The 15,194-nt window shown below is 37.1% G+C and overlaps 1 protein-coding gene across 1 annotated transcript in view; it reads right to left on the bottom strand.

Moving 5' to 3' along the window:
- MEOX2 (mesenchyme homeobox 2) overlaps positions 1–13,211 on the bottom strand; it is a 65,376-nt gene extending 52,165 nt beyond the window's left edge. The window contains exon 1 of the mRNA XM_045793114.2: positions 12,139–13,211. Within this exon, the coding sequence (XP_045649070.1) occupies positions 12,139–12,652 (514 nt within the window). The 5' untranslated portion in view covers positions 12,653–13,211. The remainder of the gene's footprint in view (positions 1–12,138) is intronic.
- Between the last annotated feature and the right edge of the window lie 1,983 nt (positions 13,212–15,194).

Genomic DNA, 15,194 nt, shown 5'->3' with positions numbered 1-15,194 from the left:
AAATACAAAATAAACCTGGCAGGCAACATAGAGATGAATACACACACATAAGTGCGTGTAAAACTAGTGAAATGTGAATAAGATTGGTGGATATATCAGTATCAGTTTTCTGGTTAAGCTAGTGTATTATAATTAATCAAAATATTACCACTGGAGGAGACTGGGTGAAGGGTATATGAGATCTCTATATTATTTCTTACAACGGCATGTGAATTTACAATTTTCTCAAAATAAAAAGGTTTTTTTAAGGGGGTAAGCATAAATAAGTTTATTGAAGAAATATTGTTTAAAATAAAAGAAAAACCGTTAATATCAGCAAAACTGACCCAGCTGATGGATAAAGCCTGTAATGACTGAGTTGGGAGACTTCAGCTGGAAGCCCATTAATATATAGCCCTAAATTCTTACCAAAGGAAATTATATAGTAAGTAATTTGTTGCATATCACGAGGAGTTCTTGACTAAACAGGAAATTAAGAAAATCTTGTGGAAAACTTGAATGCAGCTATGATGATACATATCTAAGTACCATATAAGGAACATCAGAACACTGTTTTAAACTAACACAAAGACTAAATGAAAAGATCACTTTGCCAAAAAGCACTGCTTTAAATATCTATGTGGTTATATATATGAGATTATAAGACATATTATTATATGTTATATTAGATCTAATTATATGTTGTGTACATATGATATTAAGCAAAATTTGGATGCACACAAGAAACACTACAAGTAAAACCTAGTTGTCCATCACTGATGGATATTAGCCACTCCACGTGCCTTATGCATCAAAGCCTATAATTAAACTTTCATACTATAAGTATGAAATAATTTCAGTTTAATGTAGAATTCCAAGAAGAGGAATGAGAGTCAAAATATTACTATATGCTGAATATAGACTTCCATTAGGGAAGGGTGAAAAGAGATTAAAAAAAAAAGATATCAGAAGAGAGCTATATCAGGAGTCATAGAAAGAAAACTAATTTAAGTGCAAGAGACATTAAAGTACAAGTAAGAAAAAAACATAAAATAAAAGAAGAATGTGAAATAGAATGGATTTGGGCCAAGCTGTGTAGGAAGAGCCTGCATGGCTGAATCCTGAATATAAGTCTAGTAGAAAAGGAGAAATTATCAACTGAGACTATTAATGTGAAAGCATTTTGAATGTAAATTAAAATTAACTACATAAAAGAGGGATTATGTTTTATTATTTTGGAAATGGTGTTTAGAGAAAAAAGGGACAAGAAAATTTCTTGTATGAACCAACTGTATTTTTGATGTTTAATTTTGTGTTTTGAGGGTCCAGTAAAAACTAATGATCTGGAATCATCACAGAAGGTCGGTGTTAGAGTGATCCAGAGGTGTATGGTTCAATGTATTGGGGAGGAGCAGATGGGACTGGTATTTACAGATTGTGGGGAAGATGGGTGTGGACAGGAAAGGATGAGAAACAAGAAAGGTACAGCTCGTTAGGCAAGGCAAAATGGCCAACCACTAATATTTCTGAGTATCTTCTATGCAAGAAGACTGCATTCATATCAAAACTAAGATCAATACTTTTCAAAGAATGGAGATAAAGTTAATGAATTAAGACAAGGGGGAATTGCTTGGTGTCTACTTGTAGCTATTCATTACTTTGAACACAAAAAAAGCAAATACTTTTTCAGTAAAGCTCAACTTAGAAAAATTAACTTGAGTTAAATTAAAAATTTTAAAACAGAAAACAGATTCTTCAATTCACAAATGGCTATCCAAAATATGATTCTGTTATCTAAATATCTATTATTTATAGGTATAATACGCAAAGTCCACCTGCACATTACCAAATATTGAACTTTAAAATGCTACGGTTTATTGTAGGAGGTGTCAAAAATATACAGGTAAAGTGGTAATTGATAACAAGAACCATGTCATTAGAAAACTGAAGCTGAGAAAGTATAACAGTGTTTATATTCATAAAACAAGAATGAAAAGTGACTGAGGTAACCATAAAACCAGATTTAGAGAGAGGTAGTTTACACCCAAGAGAAGCACTTTGTCAAATTCCATTTTATTCACTCAAAAGCAGTAGCCAACATTTTAAATGATGCTGAAATTTATTTTTATTGGGAAGACTAAAAACTTAAGGTTTCAAAATATTTTATGAGATTTTCCTTTTAAGGGCACTAGGCTGAAGTGAGGATATGGAAGCTCAGCTTCCACTACTTGGCTGAATGGACAGACATGACTTAATTTCTCTGGGCACATTCTCTCATCTAGGAAATACATTCACTGAGCTGGGTGATGCCTTGGGAGTCTTCTAGTGTCTTGATAATTCAGATTCTAATGATCTATTTAAACATTAAAGATCACAACTCATCACGAAAACTGACCAATCAAGCCTACCTTGAAGTCTAAGAATAATGACCTAGAAAATGTCATTTGCCCTTTCTTGTCATTGCAGTGTATGGAACGGAACATTTAATATACTGTTCTTCTTCCTGTACCCCTCTCTACTCCCTCCCCGCCCATCTATTATCCAGAGAAGCAATCACAAGTGATGTGAACATCTCTAATTTTAGGGATTTATATTGCTTTGAATCTAGGAACTTTGAAGCATTAACTCTGGCATTTAGAATTTTAATACAGTATTTGATTCTACTATTTATTCAAAAGCAACTGCCTCAAGCCATCAAATATAATAAAATTTCCCTAAAATACTTGTCTGAATTCCTCACATTGAACTGTGGGTGTAGGAGAGGTGGCTAAGCTTACCAGAGTAACATGAGCCAATCATCTAGGACTTGTTACTCAGGCGAGTAGTCTGTAATTCTCAAAAATTTATGAAATATAAATAAATACACAAATAAGTAAAAATATTGCCTTATTCTATGAAAAACAAAATTACAAAAAAAAAAACCTGTTTCTATGCATTTTATGAGCGATATAATATGTTCTTTGTGTTTAATGGTGGCTGCATATTTACCATTCCTAAAGGTCTCCAAATGAAACCACCAAAAATAACAAGGGGCTACAATATGTAAATTCTCTCTGCAATAAACTTTATAACATGGCAGAAAAAATGTCATGTCTATATCCTCCTAGTTAACAGCTGAAAACAGAGACCTGAAATCTCATTATAATATTCAAATCCCTTTGGTTTAGGTTCTGCTCCCTTTTGACTAAATGCTCGTCTATATGTTCCTCTTGAAAGGAAGTGTTTGATGGAAAAGTGGCAGGAGACACCTGAGAAAGGAGGTTAGGAGATGCCCAAGCAAAAGATGCTATGGAATGGGAATCTTAAGGGTGATTAAGTGAAAGAAACTTGAGTCTCTTATACAACTTGGTCTCGAGCTCACTCTACATTTTAGGAAAATGGCTTGGACTTAACAATTCTAGTGACAGTGGCAGATTATTTTAAATCTTCAGTAGTCTTTTAGGCAAGCAACATTTCCTATAGCAATATTAGTAGTAAAATACAAATAAAAAGGCAATGTAAGATAGAAGTTGTTTTCAGATGGGGCACACCCATGACACAATTGCACCTACACTGATATATGACAAAAATAACAACACTTACTAACCCAGACATTGTTCTAAGTGTTTTATACTTATTAACTTGCTTTGATGTTTAGGAAACTAAGAAACAGAGAAGTTGGGTAACAGCTAGCAAGAGACAGAGTAAGACGTTGGGTTCTCCCAGATTTACTATTGATTGACATTTCTCCCCTGTAGCCTGCATTCATTAATGACTTCCATGGATTTCATTACCAAGACTAGTGTGGTCGGCTTCACTGTCATCTGATTATATTTGGCCAAGGGGTAGGAACAAAAGGAGATTGGAAGGCATGGAGATAGTTTACTGGATGAGACTTGATATCAGCGGCAATCCTCCACCTGTGTCCCCACTTTGCCAGAAGGCTTCTGTCCTGCTGCTTTCCTTAGATTCTGGATTCTTGTAATAGCTCCTTCTATTTGCCACCTCAGGTTTAGAAGAGCTAATGTTTTCCAAATGTGGGCAGACCCTGGATCACTGACCATTTCCTGTTGCTTCCCTACATACCGCTCACCATCAAATAGTCATCATCAAACTCTCTTCATCTTCATTTATCCTTTTAAGTGTGACCATTATTTCCTTGTCTGATAGGATAACTAAGAAGTAATATAGATCCTTTAGGATTTATCAACTAATGGCTAAGTAAACTAAACAATTACATACACACAGTGTTTCTGTTACTTTTTATTTTCCCAAATATCTGAGTATCCAAGAATAAATTTGGTGAAGGTCAACTTCCAGGAGCGAAGAATAATTCTAGGAGAAAAGGTATATGTAATTCCCTGAATTCTGAAGGTGGGCCTCCAGAAGATGATACTCCAGGAAATGTGGGCAGCAGCAGGACCCCAGATTTGGATGCCTAATCTCTGGCTTTCCTGCCACTTCAATCTGTCTCAAAAGCTTACTTCTAGATGCTGTCTAGTTTAACACATCCGGATCCGTTTATATTTCAAATTAAAAAAAAAAATCCCAAAGTAAACATAGCCTGTATTTGGACAGATTTTAATTGTTAAAGGCAGTAAACACACTGAAAGCTCATTTTACATTTGAAAAATACTAAATACGGAGAGATGTCACTTAATTTCAAACTATCCAGTTCACAGTAAAGCTCTCTTTACATGGTTCTTAAAATGTGAAAGCCATTTGCTAAATAATTGGTATCCTACAAAATCAAAGCTACATTTTATCTGTTTAGTTCCCACTAAGTTTCTGATGACACAATTCTATTTTCCTGAACTTCATGTTTTAGCTCTCAAAATAAAATCAATCATTTGTGAAATTTGCTTGGTGTTCACTGTTCATTTGATAAGAGTCATTACCCATTGTACTTTTTGGTTTTGACGAATAAGAATACACTTCAGTTTAGTTTGCTAGTTTTTCAGGACACTAAGAATGAACATCAAGAAGTTTACTGTGCAGTCTAGACAATATAAGAAGCCACCTCTACAGACACTGAATTCATTTCACCACTACATTTGCAAATAACTATCATTTTGCGAAAATAAGTTTTTGTTTGGGTGTCATTTCTGGCAAAGCTTGAAGGCTACATTTTCAAAGAGCAAAATTCCAGGCCTTTAAAATTCTACTGGCATCCACCCGCCTAGGCTGGACCCTCCTCTCCGTTTCCGCAGAGCCTGAGAGAGAGATGACTTCATCTTAATCATTTTCTTGCCCATAGTCATGTAAGATAGCTGAGGGTTTTTCTTCTCTTACAGCACTATGGGATCTCTCGAAGTGTGTGGAGAGTAATGAGCGAGAGGGAGAGAAAAACAAAAGAAAACAAAAACTGCAGGGGAGTTGGCCGATTTGACTTTAATGACTATCACTGATTACCAGCCTCGGCCTGGTGGACTCTCTACACAGCTGTATATGCTTCAAACCTAATATTTTATTTTCTCACCGGAACATGTAATATCATATTGAGGTCTCTAATGTGAATGGTCTACTTCAGATGATCTTTTATCAAGAGATTAAGTTTGGAATTCTATTATTGTATATGTGTATCCGTATGTATCTTTATATAAACAGATTATTTTAAAGTGTGCTTTAAGAATAGCTGCCATATCCTAGTTAATTTAGCTCCCTCCCTGTTTTCTTCTTACCACTAACCTTTCTACTAAAACGCAGTAGGAACTGAAAACTATGAATAATAAACTCCTTACATTCATAATTTCAGCCAATCTAGTTTACCCAAAATTCAAGAAACATACCCGAAACATCTTAGAAAGAAAGCTTATGAAAACAAAGAGGACATTTAAATACATTTGAAACATTCGAATATGAATTGATTCTATGAAATTTTGAAGAGCAATATTTTTTTAATTTAAATCTTTAAACAAAACCCTAATGTTTTTACCACTATGACTTATTACCTTGTAAACTTATGTTATATTTACAGTAAAAGGAAAACGCCAAGGATGTAAGAATTGAGTCACCAAAACACACAAATATTTTAGAATCATTAAACTTTTAGGAAATGCTAACTTTTTAACGAAGCATAGCAATAATATCATGTAGGTTAAAGATTCAATTTGCTAATTTTTAAATCTATATAGTATAGAGAGAACTCATTATTTCTGAAAGTATTTTCCTCTCTTTCACACAAACTCTTTCCAAGAATGTATGCGTATAGTACAGATTTTACTTGATGATTCTTGTTCATATGCACATGTAAGAGATCAAAAAACGTATCATAATATATTTTCAGAACCCTATGAGAACAAGTATTCCAAAACACGGTACCAAATTTACAGAGAGTAACATGTAAATTCAGAAGTATTATATTGCTGTGGAAAATGTAACATTATAAACGAAAGTTTGGTGAATAACTGGAAACTATTTTATTGCATATTTAAAATTCTAAATACAGGGAAAATTAATAATGACCCATTCAACCACATATGAATGTATACTCTCACTAAGTAACTTTCTGTTAATTTCATAATAAATACATCAAAAGGTTTCAAATAGAAATGCTTACTCTGAAATATAAAAACTATGTCTGAAATTTATACGGATGGATCAATAGATATATTACCGGTTATTTTGTATCTTAAAATACTATCTAACACAACTTACTTAAAGGGAAAATAAACTCCCTACACTTTTATAATGTAAATGGAAAACCATTAGAGAAAAGGACATTAGATTTAAATTAATTCTGCTTCAACATAGGTCAATGGCAAATTGAAGGCTGAGACCTAAATGACCTTTACCATTTTAAGTTTTACTTCATGAGAGCAATAAAATATTCTGCAAGGTTTTCTCCAGTTGGATTTTGAACCTCACCGATGACTATGATTTAGGAGTAGCGTAGAGTGTTAAAGTAACTTTTCTTGATACAGCTATTCCAACAAATAATCTTAAGAGCATCATAACAAAAATAGGAACGGTGTTAGTGCTTCATTTTCTTTACAGAAAGAAAGCTTATCATTGATAACTAAGCCATATTAATGACTAAAACACATAATCCAGAAAAATAAGCTGTGACAATAAAATGTGTTTTATTACTTAAATACATTAAAGAGGAAATACATCATACCCACCTCAATTTCTAATTCGTGGATTTTGGTATTGGTTCGTATTTCATCTTTTTTTAATTTTCTTTTTATTCTAACCACTAGAATCAGTCACCAGTACCATAACGCTGGAAATGTAATTTAACTGGCCACTCAAGAATTAATCCTTCTTATTTTATTATTTCAATCAAGGTGGAAAAAATGCTACTCCTGATAGTCTCACTTCATGTGCTAATATATTTTCCCAGAAAATGTTTTATTATTATAAAAAACATTACAGCAGAACTATAGAAAATTTGAGAGAAATAAATCATCTACAACTATTAACTCAACAAATATTAATTAAGGAATTCCTGAATGTATTTTGTTTTCTAATAATATCCCATCCTTAGCATGTATCATTTATGGATGTTTATAACCATTATAGCAATGTTCAGGAAAGAGACATACTCTGAAATTTTAGAAATAAACTACTTAAGTGAACAAGGTCTAAAAACTAAAATATATTATTGTATTATATTGGTTTTTCTCATTTGAAATGAAAATCTAAAAAGCCCTCACATCTTTGTTTCTGGCTGTCATTTTTTAATATAGTTAATAAAACTGCCCAACATATATATATTTTACTATATAGTAAATGAATAAAACTGCCATCATTACCAGGCCAGGCATATGAAATAGATTTATACGTGGTGAATTTTTACATTACTCAGCTATTAGTTCATCCACAAATTATTTCTTAAATGAAAAAAAAAGTTGATTTTTCTATTAAATATGGAATTAGTCTCCCAAATTTCCCTGAATCTGATGAAAAAGTTTATCCACATTTGCAATTTCATTTTTGTTTAAAATTAATTTCTCAGAGGTCTTATAATAAACATTATGTTATAAATACCAATGTTGTGATGAAGGGCCAATGTTTTCACATCACACAGAGGGAAAACGGGGTAATACTTAAATTTTTTTTTCAGTTTATTAGTAGAGATCAGCTTACAGGGTGTCAACATAATGGTTTCCATTGATAGCTACTATAAACAAAGATTAAAATTTTAGATATTCATTACTGGGTTTTTCACCAAAATGAAAGTTTCAGCAGTGTCATGCCTTGCATTTAATGCTTTTCCTTATGATGCTCTTATAGGAACTATAAATAAAGATATTTACAAAGATCTTGAAACTACTTCTATTTTTATTTGCATTCTTCCTTCCATTCATTGCTAACTTTCAACAATAAAGCACCTTAATTCTAAAGGGACCGCTGCTCTTGACTTTGAGTGTAATCATTTGAAAACACTCATGTAGGTCAATGGTACGTAGAATTTTTTTATGTCAGGTCACCATTTAAAAATGTTCACACCTAAAATTAATCTATCACTTCAAGAAAAAGACTTAAATGACATTTTTCTTTTATTCAATCAATTTGAGACATTTAATTTGTTCAGGATTCCTCTATAATTATCAAGATCCAATAGACTCTTTTTTTAATCCTAAAGCAAATGGTGAAAAGTCATAATCCAGTAACACAGAGATGAATAATAAAGTATTTTTTTTCCTTTCAGAAAACATGATGATTGAAATATCTAGAAAAAATTACAACATAATACCAGAGTTAGGGTAGAGAAGACATTCCTCTGTATTTAAGTTCCAGCTTATTAAGGTAATACTTGCTTGTAATTCTGCATAGCCAAGCAAATAGACAGATATAATTTGACAACAAGTATTTTATGACATTATAGCTATAAATATTTGTAATTTTACAAGAATCTAATATTATTCAAAACCTTGTAAAATCCACATTCCCAAACCACTTCCTTCCTTTTTAATTTTGATTTTTTAATAAAATGTACACTTATATTCATTCAACTAATTTGAATAAGAAATATTTACATGTTTATACTGTATTTTACCTGCATAAAAACTAAAGTTAGATTGGCTGATCTGTTCTGGTTATTTTAGCTAAACCTGGACAGTTTATACCTATTACTACATTGTTTGAAGAACAATCAAATGTAATTGAAGCCAAGTAATTCACACTATTTATAGACATTTTTTTTCAGAATCACCTGCTTTGTATAGATTGTTTTAAGTGCAGTTGTAAAGTTTTGATTTTTAAGAGTTCCTTTGAAGACGTCACAGATGTTGGCTTTGCTAATAATGCTGGAAAGCCTAGCAGGTTCAAAGTTGCAAAAATGTTTAACACATATAAAAATAACAGTGTGTTTTTCCATTAAACTCGGCTATTTTCAATTGTCAATAAACTATAATGGAAGCCCAAAGTCCATAAATATTTGTTTCCAGACCCTTAAGCTTCTTGAGTTTGCATATGCGTGTGTTTGGGAGGACAAATACATGCAAAGCATACTGGAAAATGTTATACATTGTAGCTTTAACATCATTACCATGGATAAAAATTGGGGTCATTTTCAATATTTTCTGTTGCTTAAAATTCTACTTGAATTTCACAGGGCCATGCACACATATACATACACAGACAATCTGGTTATTTTATGCAAGGATAAAGAATTTGGTTCTGATTTTGTCCTGGATTTATGTACTACATTTACTTTCGATTATAAATACATAGTAATTATAAACTTCCTAACAAAATATAAGTAGACTCTACTAAGTATGATATGACTTTCATCTAATATAATTTTAAATTTTTGAAGGTTTAGAAATAAGTCTAATTTTTTGAAATATTGAAATACTAAAACTGTGCAGTAAGAAAGGAGAGATCTATGTGTTAATAATATGCCAGAATTATATGATTTTCTACATTGCTTAAGTTCCCAATAGATCAGGATCCCCTTATAATACTATGAAATGAAATAACTAAACGTAAATATGGAAGACCAACTGAAATACCACAGGAGAAAGATACCTTGAATCTAAATCTATCTAAAGATCTTACATGGATTAACTCGAATAGTGAAATTGCCAAATTAAATTTATGAGTACACATATGTTTAACTGGAACCCATCATGGTATTTCCTTTTAGTCAAAAAGTTCTTTCAAAATATCCTATTATGAATAGAAAACTTTGCTCATTCTAACTCCCCAGTGATTCTATGCTTGGTGATGGCTAATTGTATTTTCCACTCAAGATCTAATCGATTAAGACTTTATGTAGCTTATGCAAATTTTTGTATTTGTTTTTCCAGTACTCTAATTAGTTTCAACATGTAAATATAAACTTATTTTGTTATATGGTTATTTCCCACCAAAAGAGGATAGCCCTATTAGTATAACTAGTTTTCTTAAGAAACTTGTTATCAAAATAATTTACGGGAAGCAGTTCTTGGATCCCACTTTTTTGTTTCCCCCTAACCAAAATAATATGTGCCTATATGAAAATTCAGTTTACCCTAAGAAGCTTAGGTGCATTGATTCCGTTCAGAAGCAAAAGGCACAGTCCATCACAGGTTTTTCACTGCGGAAAGTAAATGAACAGTAAGAGCCTCTGTTAATTGCAAAAATGGACTGACCAACCTGAACTGGGATCTGCACTGATATCAAATGCTAAACCCAGGAAATGAACACTGTATTTTAAAAGTAACTTTAAAAAAAAAAATGAAGATGGAAACCTTCTTGTTATGGTTAACCTTTCAACTCTGTCTTAAGAGAGTTTCACGTATAGTTAGTAAAAACCATTAAAAATGAATGATACTGTTGATAACTTTCTAAGATGTAAACTAATTTGTGATGGAGCATTAAAAGTTCATCTGACCTTGGAAAGTAAAAGTTAGATTTTAAGTTTGTGATAGAAGAATCCATCTCATACTAACGCTGAAGAACAACTGATACCATTGCTGCAAAGAAACATGAAATATGCGGCTCAATCACTGCCATTTATGTGGGATCTTACCTAAAGCATTGTGAAAAACAAAGATTCTCCAATCCTTCACATTAATATCTGTAATTACCTTCTAGAACTGTTAAACCAATTCCTCAAATGAAGAAAAATACATAAATATTATATTTAAAAAGCGACACTTCCCAAAAAGATGGAACGCAGGATACGCTCTAGCTACAGAAAAAAAAAAAGCACAATTCCCTTGATTGTAAAGTATCTTTAAACAATTTCATGATGATACAGATTCTTAAGGTCTTTAAGGAGTTGCCCGAAAAACTAGTTTCTCAGGATTGCTACAGTTTACTTGGCACTCTGTGCTTTCAAGCATCTGCGTTTAGTAAGGTTCCCTTTTGCGTGGCTACTCAAGTTATCCCCACGTAGATCAGCGCCTCCTGAGCGCACCCTCGCATACCAGCCTCGAGCACGTAGAGAATCAGCACTACCCGGCTGTTGTTTGTTTCCAAATACTTGCTTTCAATAATACTGAACCGACGGAGATTTTACTTTCCACTTTTGAAACTCACATTCTCTATTTAGATTAGCACCACACGAATACAACTATTAAAAATCGTTTTTCTTCAAGAGTCTGAACATGTATTTATTTACCATTCTTTGATACATTCCTTAAAATCCTCTGAATTCCTAGATTGTCTTCTTCCCCAAGAAAGGGAAATTTTTACCATTTGGAATAGGATGCTATTTAAAGAACTCTGAAATCAGAATAAAAAAACCTAAAACTTTTTTTTTTCTCATACGTTCTGCCAAGTTCCACTGCAAGTTCCAAATATTGTGCAATAATTTGGAAATCCAGTTAACGATGGGAAAAATCGAGCCACTCGGAGTCGGGAACTTGCAAGAGAAAAGTCAAGGAGCGGCACCCGCACGCACGCCCAGCGGACGCTGCATCCCAGGGTGCACTCCCCTCCTCACCGCTCAGATGGAAGGTCACGCTACGCAATCGATTTCACATACTGTCACTTGTCCTTTTTTCTTAACCCTCTGGTAAACTAGTTTGAACCTTGGAGAGTTTAGCGCTGTTGGCTGCAGTGTTGCCCCTAGAGAAACACGTGCCCCCAAGTAACAGGACCAAAGCAGCCTCACCGACTTTGGCGGCGGGGAGCCAGAGAGGGCAAGCCATATACCGTTTTCTCTGCTGCCTCACTATAGTCGAGAATCTTCTCTGTCATCTCCCCGCCCCCTTTCGCCGCCAGTGCCCGGAGAGCCCTTACCTGAGCTATCGCTTTTCCTTTTGCCGCCAGTTCTCTTCTCCGCCTCCGCGGGTGACAGCGCCTGGCGGCCGTAGTCCCCTGGCGCGCACGCGGCCCCGGTCGGGGTGCTGGAGCCCAGGCTGGAAGAATTGGAACACAGGACCGGCGGGCTGCTCCCCAGCTCCGGGGGCCCTCCCGAATCCGGCTGGAGGCAGAGGCTGTGACGAGCCGCACTCGGAGGGGAGGACATCTGCGGAAGGTGCCAGTTGGTTTGCAGAGCTTGGTGCTGCTGCTGCTGGTGGTGGTGGTGGTGATGATGGTGGTGATGGTGATGCCCCCTGTGATGCTGGCTGGCAAACATGCCCTCCTCGTTGGGGTATCCCGCGATTATGCAAGACGAGGAAGAAGTGGAGAGCTCGGGGTAGGACATATGGTCAGATCTTCCATGGAGGGCGAGAGAGGACTGGGAAAACGGGTGCAAGCCTTGCGCGGTGGCGTGAGGGCTGCGCAGGCAGCCAAAGAGCGGGTGTTCCATAGCATGCAAGTCTCGGGGTCCAGGCAGAAGACTTCACGATGGTTCCAAACGCTACCACCCTCTGTCACTTTTCACTGGAAATCTTGTGTTTTCCCCCTCCCAAACAAATAGCCGCCGTTTCTGCAGAGCTGGGATAATCCCGGTCCTGAGCCCTAGCGGCCAGTCTCCTTTACATATAAACACTCGGACCTGGAGAAGCTTCCCTTCGAGCTACTCAGATGTCAAGAGTAGGAGAGGTTGAAGCCAAAAGAAGGTGGTCCCAGAGAACTGCTTTCAGGGGGAAACGGCTCTGAGAGGTTATAAATAGAGTGTAATGTGAGCTGGGGGCTGGCTTAGGAGCCCGGAGCTGACCACATGCAAACTCCCTCCAAAACTCCCGCTCAGTCTGCGCCACGCGCTCCCAGTTCCACTTCCTATCTCGGGCTGGACGTACGCAGCGCGTCCACGCCCGCCCGCCCTTGCCAGCAGCCAAGGTTGCAAGCCGCGCGCCTGGCGCCTAAACCCGAGCCGGGGCGGACAGCGGCTCTCCGTCCAGGCCCCGTCCGCCAACGTGCTCCTCCGCGCACGCCAGCCCCAGCTCTGCACCCAGCGTTGACCCGCTCACTTCTCTTAAGAAAGCGGTCTTGTCAGTGCCACTTGGGCACTGTCACCTGCAGGAAAGCTAGGGTTACGCCTAGCTCTTGAGGAGCGCGAAAAGGGAAGTAGGATTAAGGAAAAAGATCAGAGCTAGTTTGGCGCGCGCTCAGACAAGTTTTTCAAACTCCACATCAACTCATGCCCTGGGCTCAGGAGCGCGTCTAGCTTTTTGCAGCTGTTTTCTCCGGGTGGGCTGTTAATGGGCTCGGACCTAGCACCCGAGGTTTCTGGAAAGTGTCCCGCGGATAGTAAAGGGCCATTCTCAGCGCCGAAAAGAGAGCTGGTGGGGTGGGTGGGAGAAAAGCGTGAGGCGGCGACAGTTGCAGATGTCCAGAGACGCTGGCATCCGCACCTGCGGTGTCAGGTGGGGTCTTTGGCTTTCCGACTATGCCCTTCCTGCTTTTGCACAATGTCCTTCCCCTTGCTCTCCTGGTCCACGTCAAATTCCTAGCCATTTGTCAACCCAAAACTTTTCGGTCAGGAAAACCCGAAGCGGTATCTTCCTAGTCACGTGTAATGTGTATATTGCAAGCACATTTCCAATCTTTCCAAACCTCAGGAGCCAGCCCATGTCCCCTCATCTCCCTCCAGAAATTCATCCTCTCTTCCGCTCAAAAATAAATCACGGTACCGCTTCTGCCCCACGCCTGCCGCCATGGTTCCATTTACTGGGAAATATTACATTTCGATATCCCCCAAAGTTCACTAAATATGGGTGCTGCTTCAGATCTCCCTGGTTACACTCTTGCATCATACAAAATGAGTTAGAAAACTTGCCACCAGTGAATCAGTATGAGCGGCAGCTGGGCTTTAATACTGCCACTTGCTTGAGGGGTGACACTGCGGGGGGCGGGGGGGCAGAGTCGTTTGCACTAGGCAAGCAAGCCGCCCGTAATGAGCTACAGAACAGTCAAGTCCTGCCTGGGACGTGTTGCATCAGAAGATGGGCGCTCACCTATGCCGCCCAGGACCGCTAACATGCCACCAGCAGTGTAACCCCGTTATTTTCATTGTCTCACGTGTCCAGTGGATGGGGACCAGGTCTTTGAAGTTGTTAATGGGATTAATGAGGACAGCAAACCGAGCCAGCCATCTGGTTTGAATTAGGAAAAAGTATTGATTAATCTTTGAGAAGTGTCCCCAAGGCAGTACCTTTCCCTCAACCAGTCCCTCAAGTTTCAGCCTATCTCTCTTGTCTTCTAAGCCCTACTGCAGAAGAGCGGCCTCTCAATAAACCTTTACATTTGTGTGAAAGTTTGAATTGTTTTCCATTGCTTAGAGGTGGGATGGGGTGGGGGTGATCAGGAATTCTGAGATTTGTAAGCGCTGCTTTCTTTAACGGAAATTGAGCCCTATTTTGAGGGAAATTAGTTTTGCAGACTTCGTTAAAAAAAAAAAAAAGAGCTAAAACTTTTGTTCACCAGCTGCTCAGCTTTTCAGTCTGGGTCTGAGCTGGAACCTGCTGCAAGCGTTTGACGGTAAGACTTTCTTTGCCGATATGTTTTGGGAATCTAATATTGTTTTAGACTTCGAAAGGGGGTGTTCTTCAGGTTGCACGTTTCTAAGGGTTTTAAGCACTCCCAGGATGGCGTCCAGGGCTTAGATCTTAAGAATGTTTCTTCCTGCCACTCCCCACGCCCTTGGCTCTTTAAGGATAAAAAAAGGAGGGGGTATATTCTTCTAATATGGTCGGAATATTTTTTGAATTTTCATTGTGTTTATGGTTTCAATATGTGCTCTGATATTAAAAGCTGAAGTACAAAGAGCAACACTAAACTCCCCAAACTTGAGTAGCTCCTCTATAGGGATTATGGGTGAATGCATTAAAGGCTTTATCCACAGAGAAATTTAGGCAACCATCTCCATAAACAGTAACCAGAAATATTTACATAATATAATGCTGTCT

Source organism: Ursus americanus, chromosome 3 (assembly GCF_024610735.1).
Source record: "Ursus americanus isolate L20-20 chromosome 3, mUrsAme1.1.p, whole genome shotgun sequence".
In the NCBI taxonomy this organism is placed as follows: domain Eukaryota; kingdom Metazoa; phylum Chordata; class Mammalia; order Carnivora; family Ursidae; genus Ursus; species Ursus americanus.
Note: the sequence above shows the minus strand (reverse complement) of the source record. Positions and strands in the feature narration are given on the sequence as shown.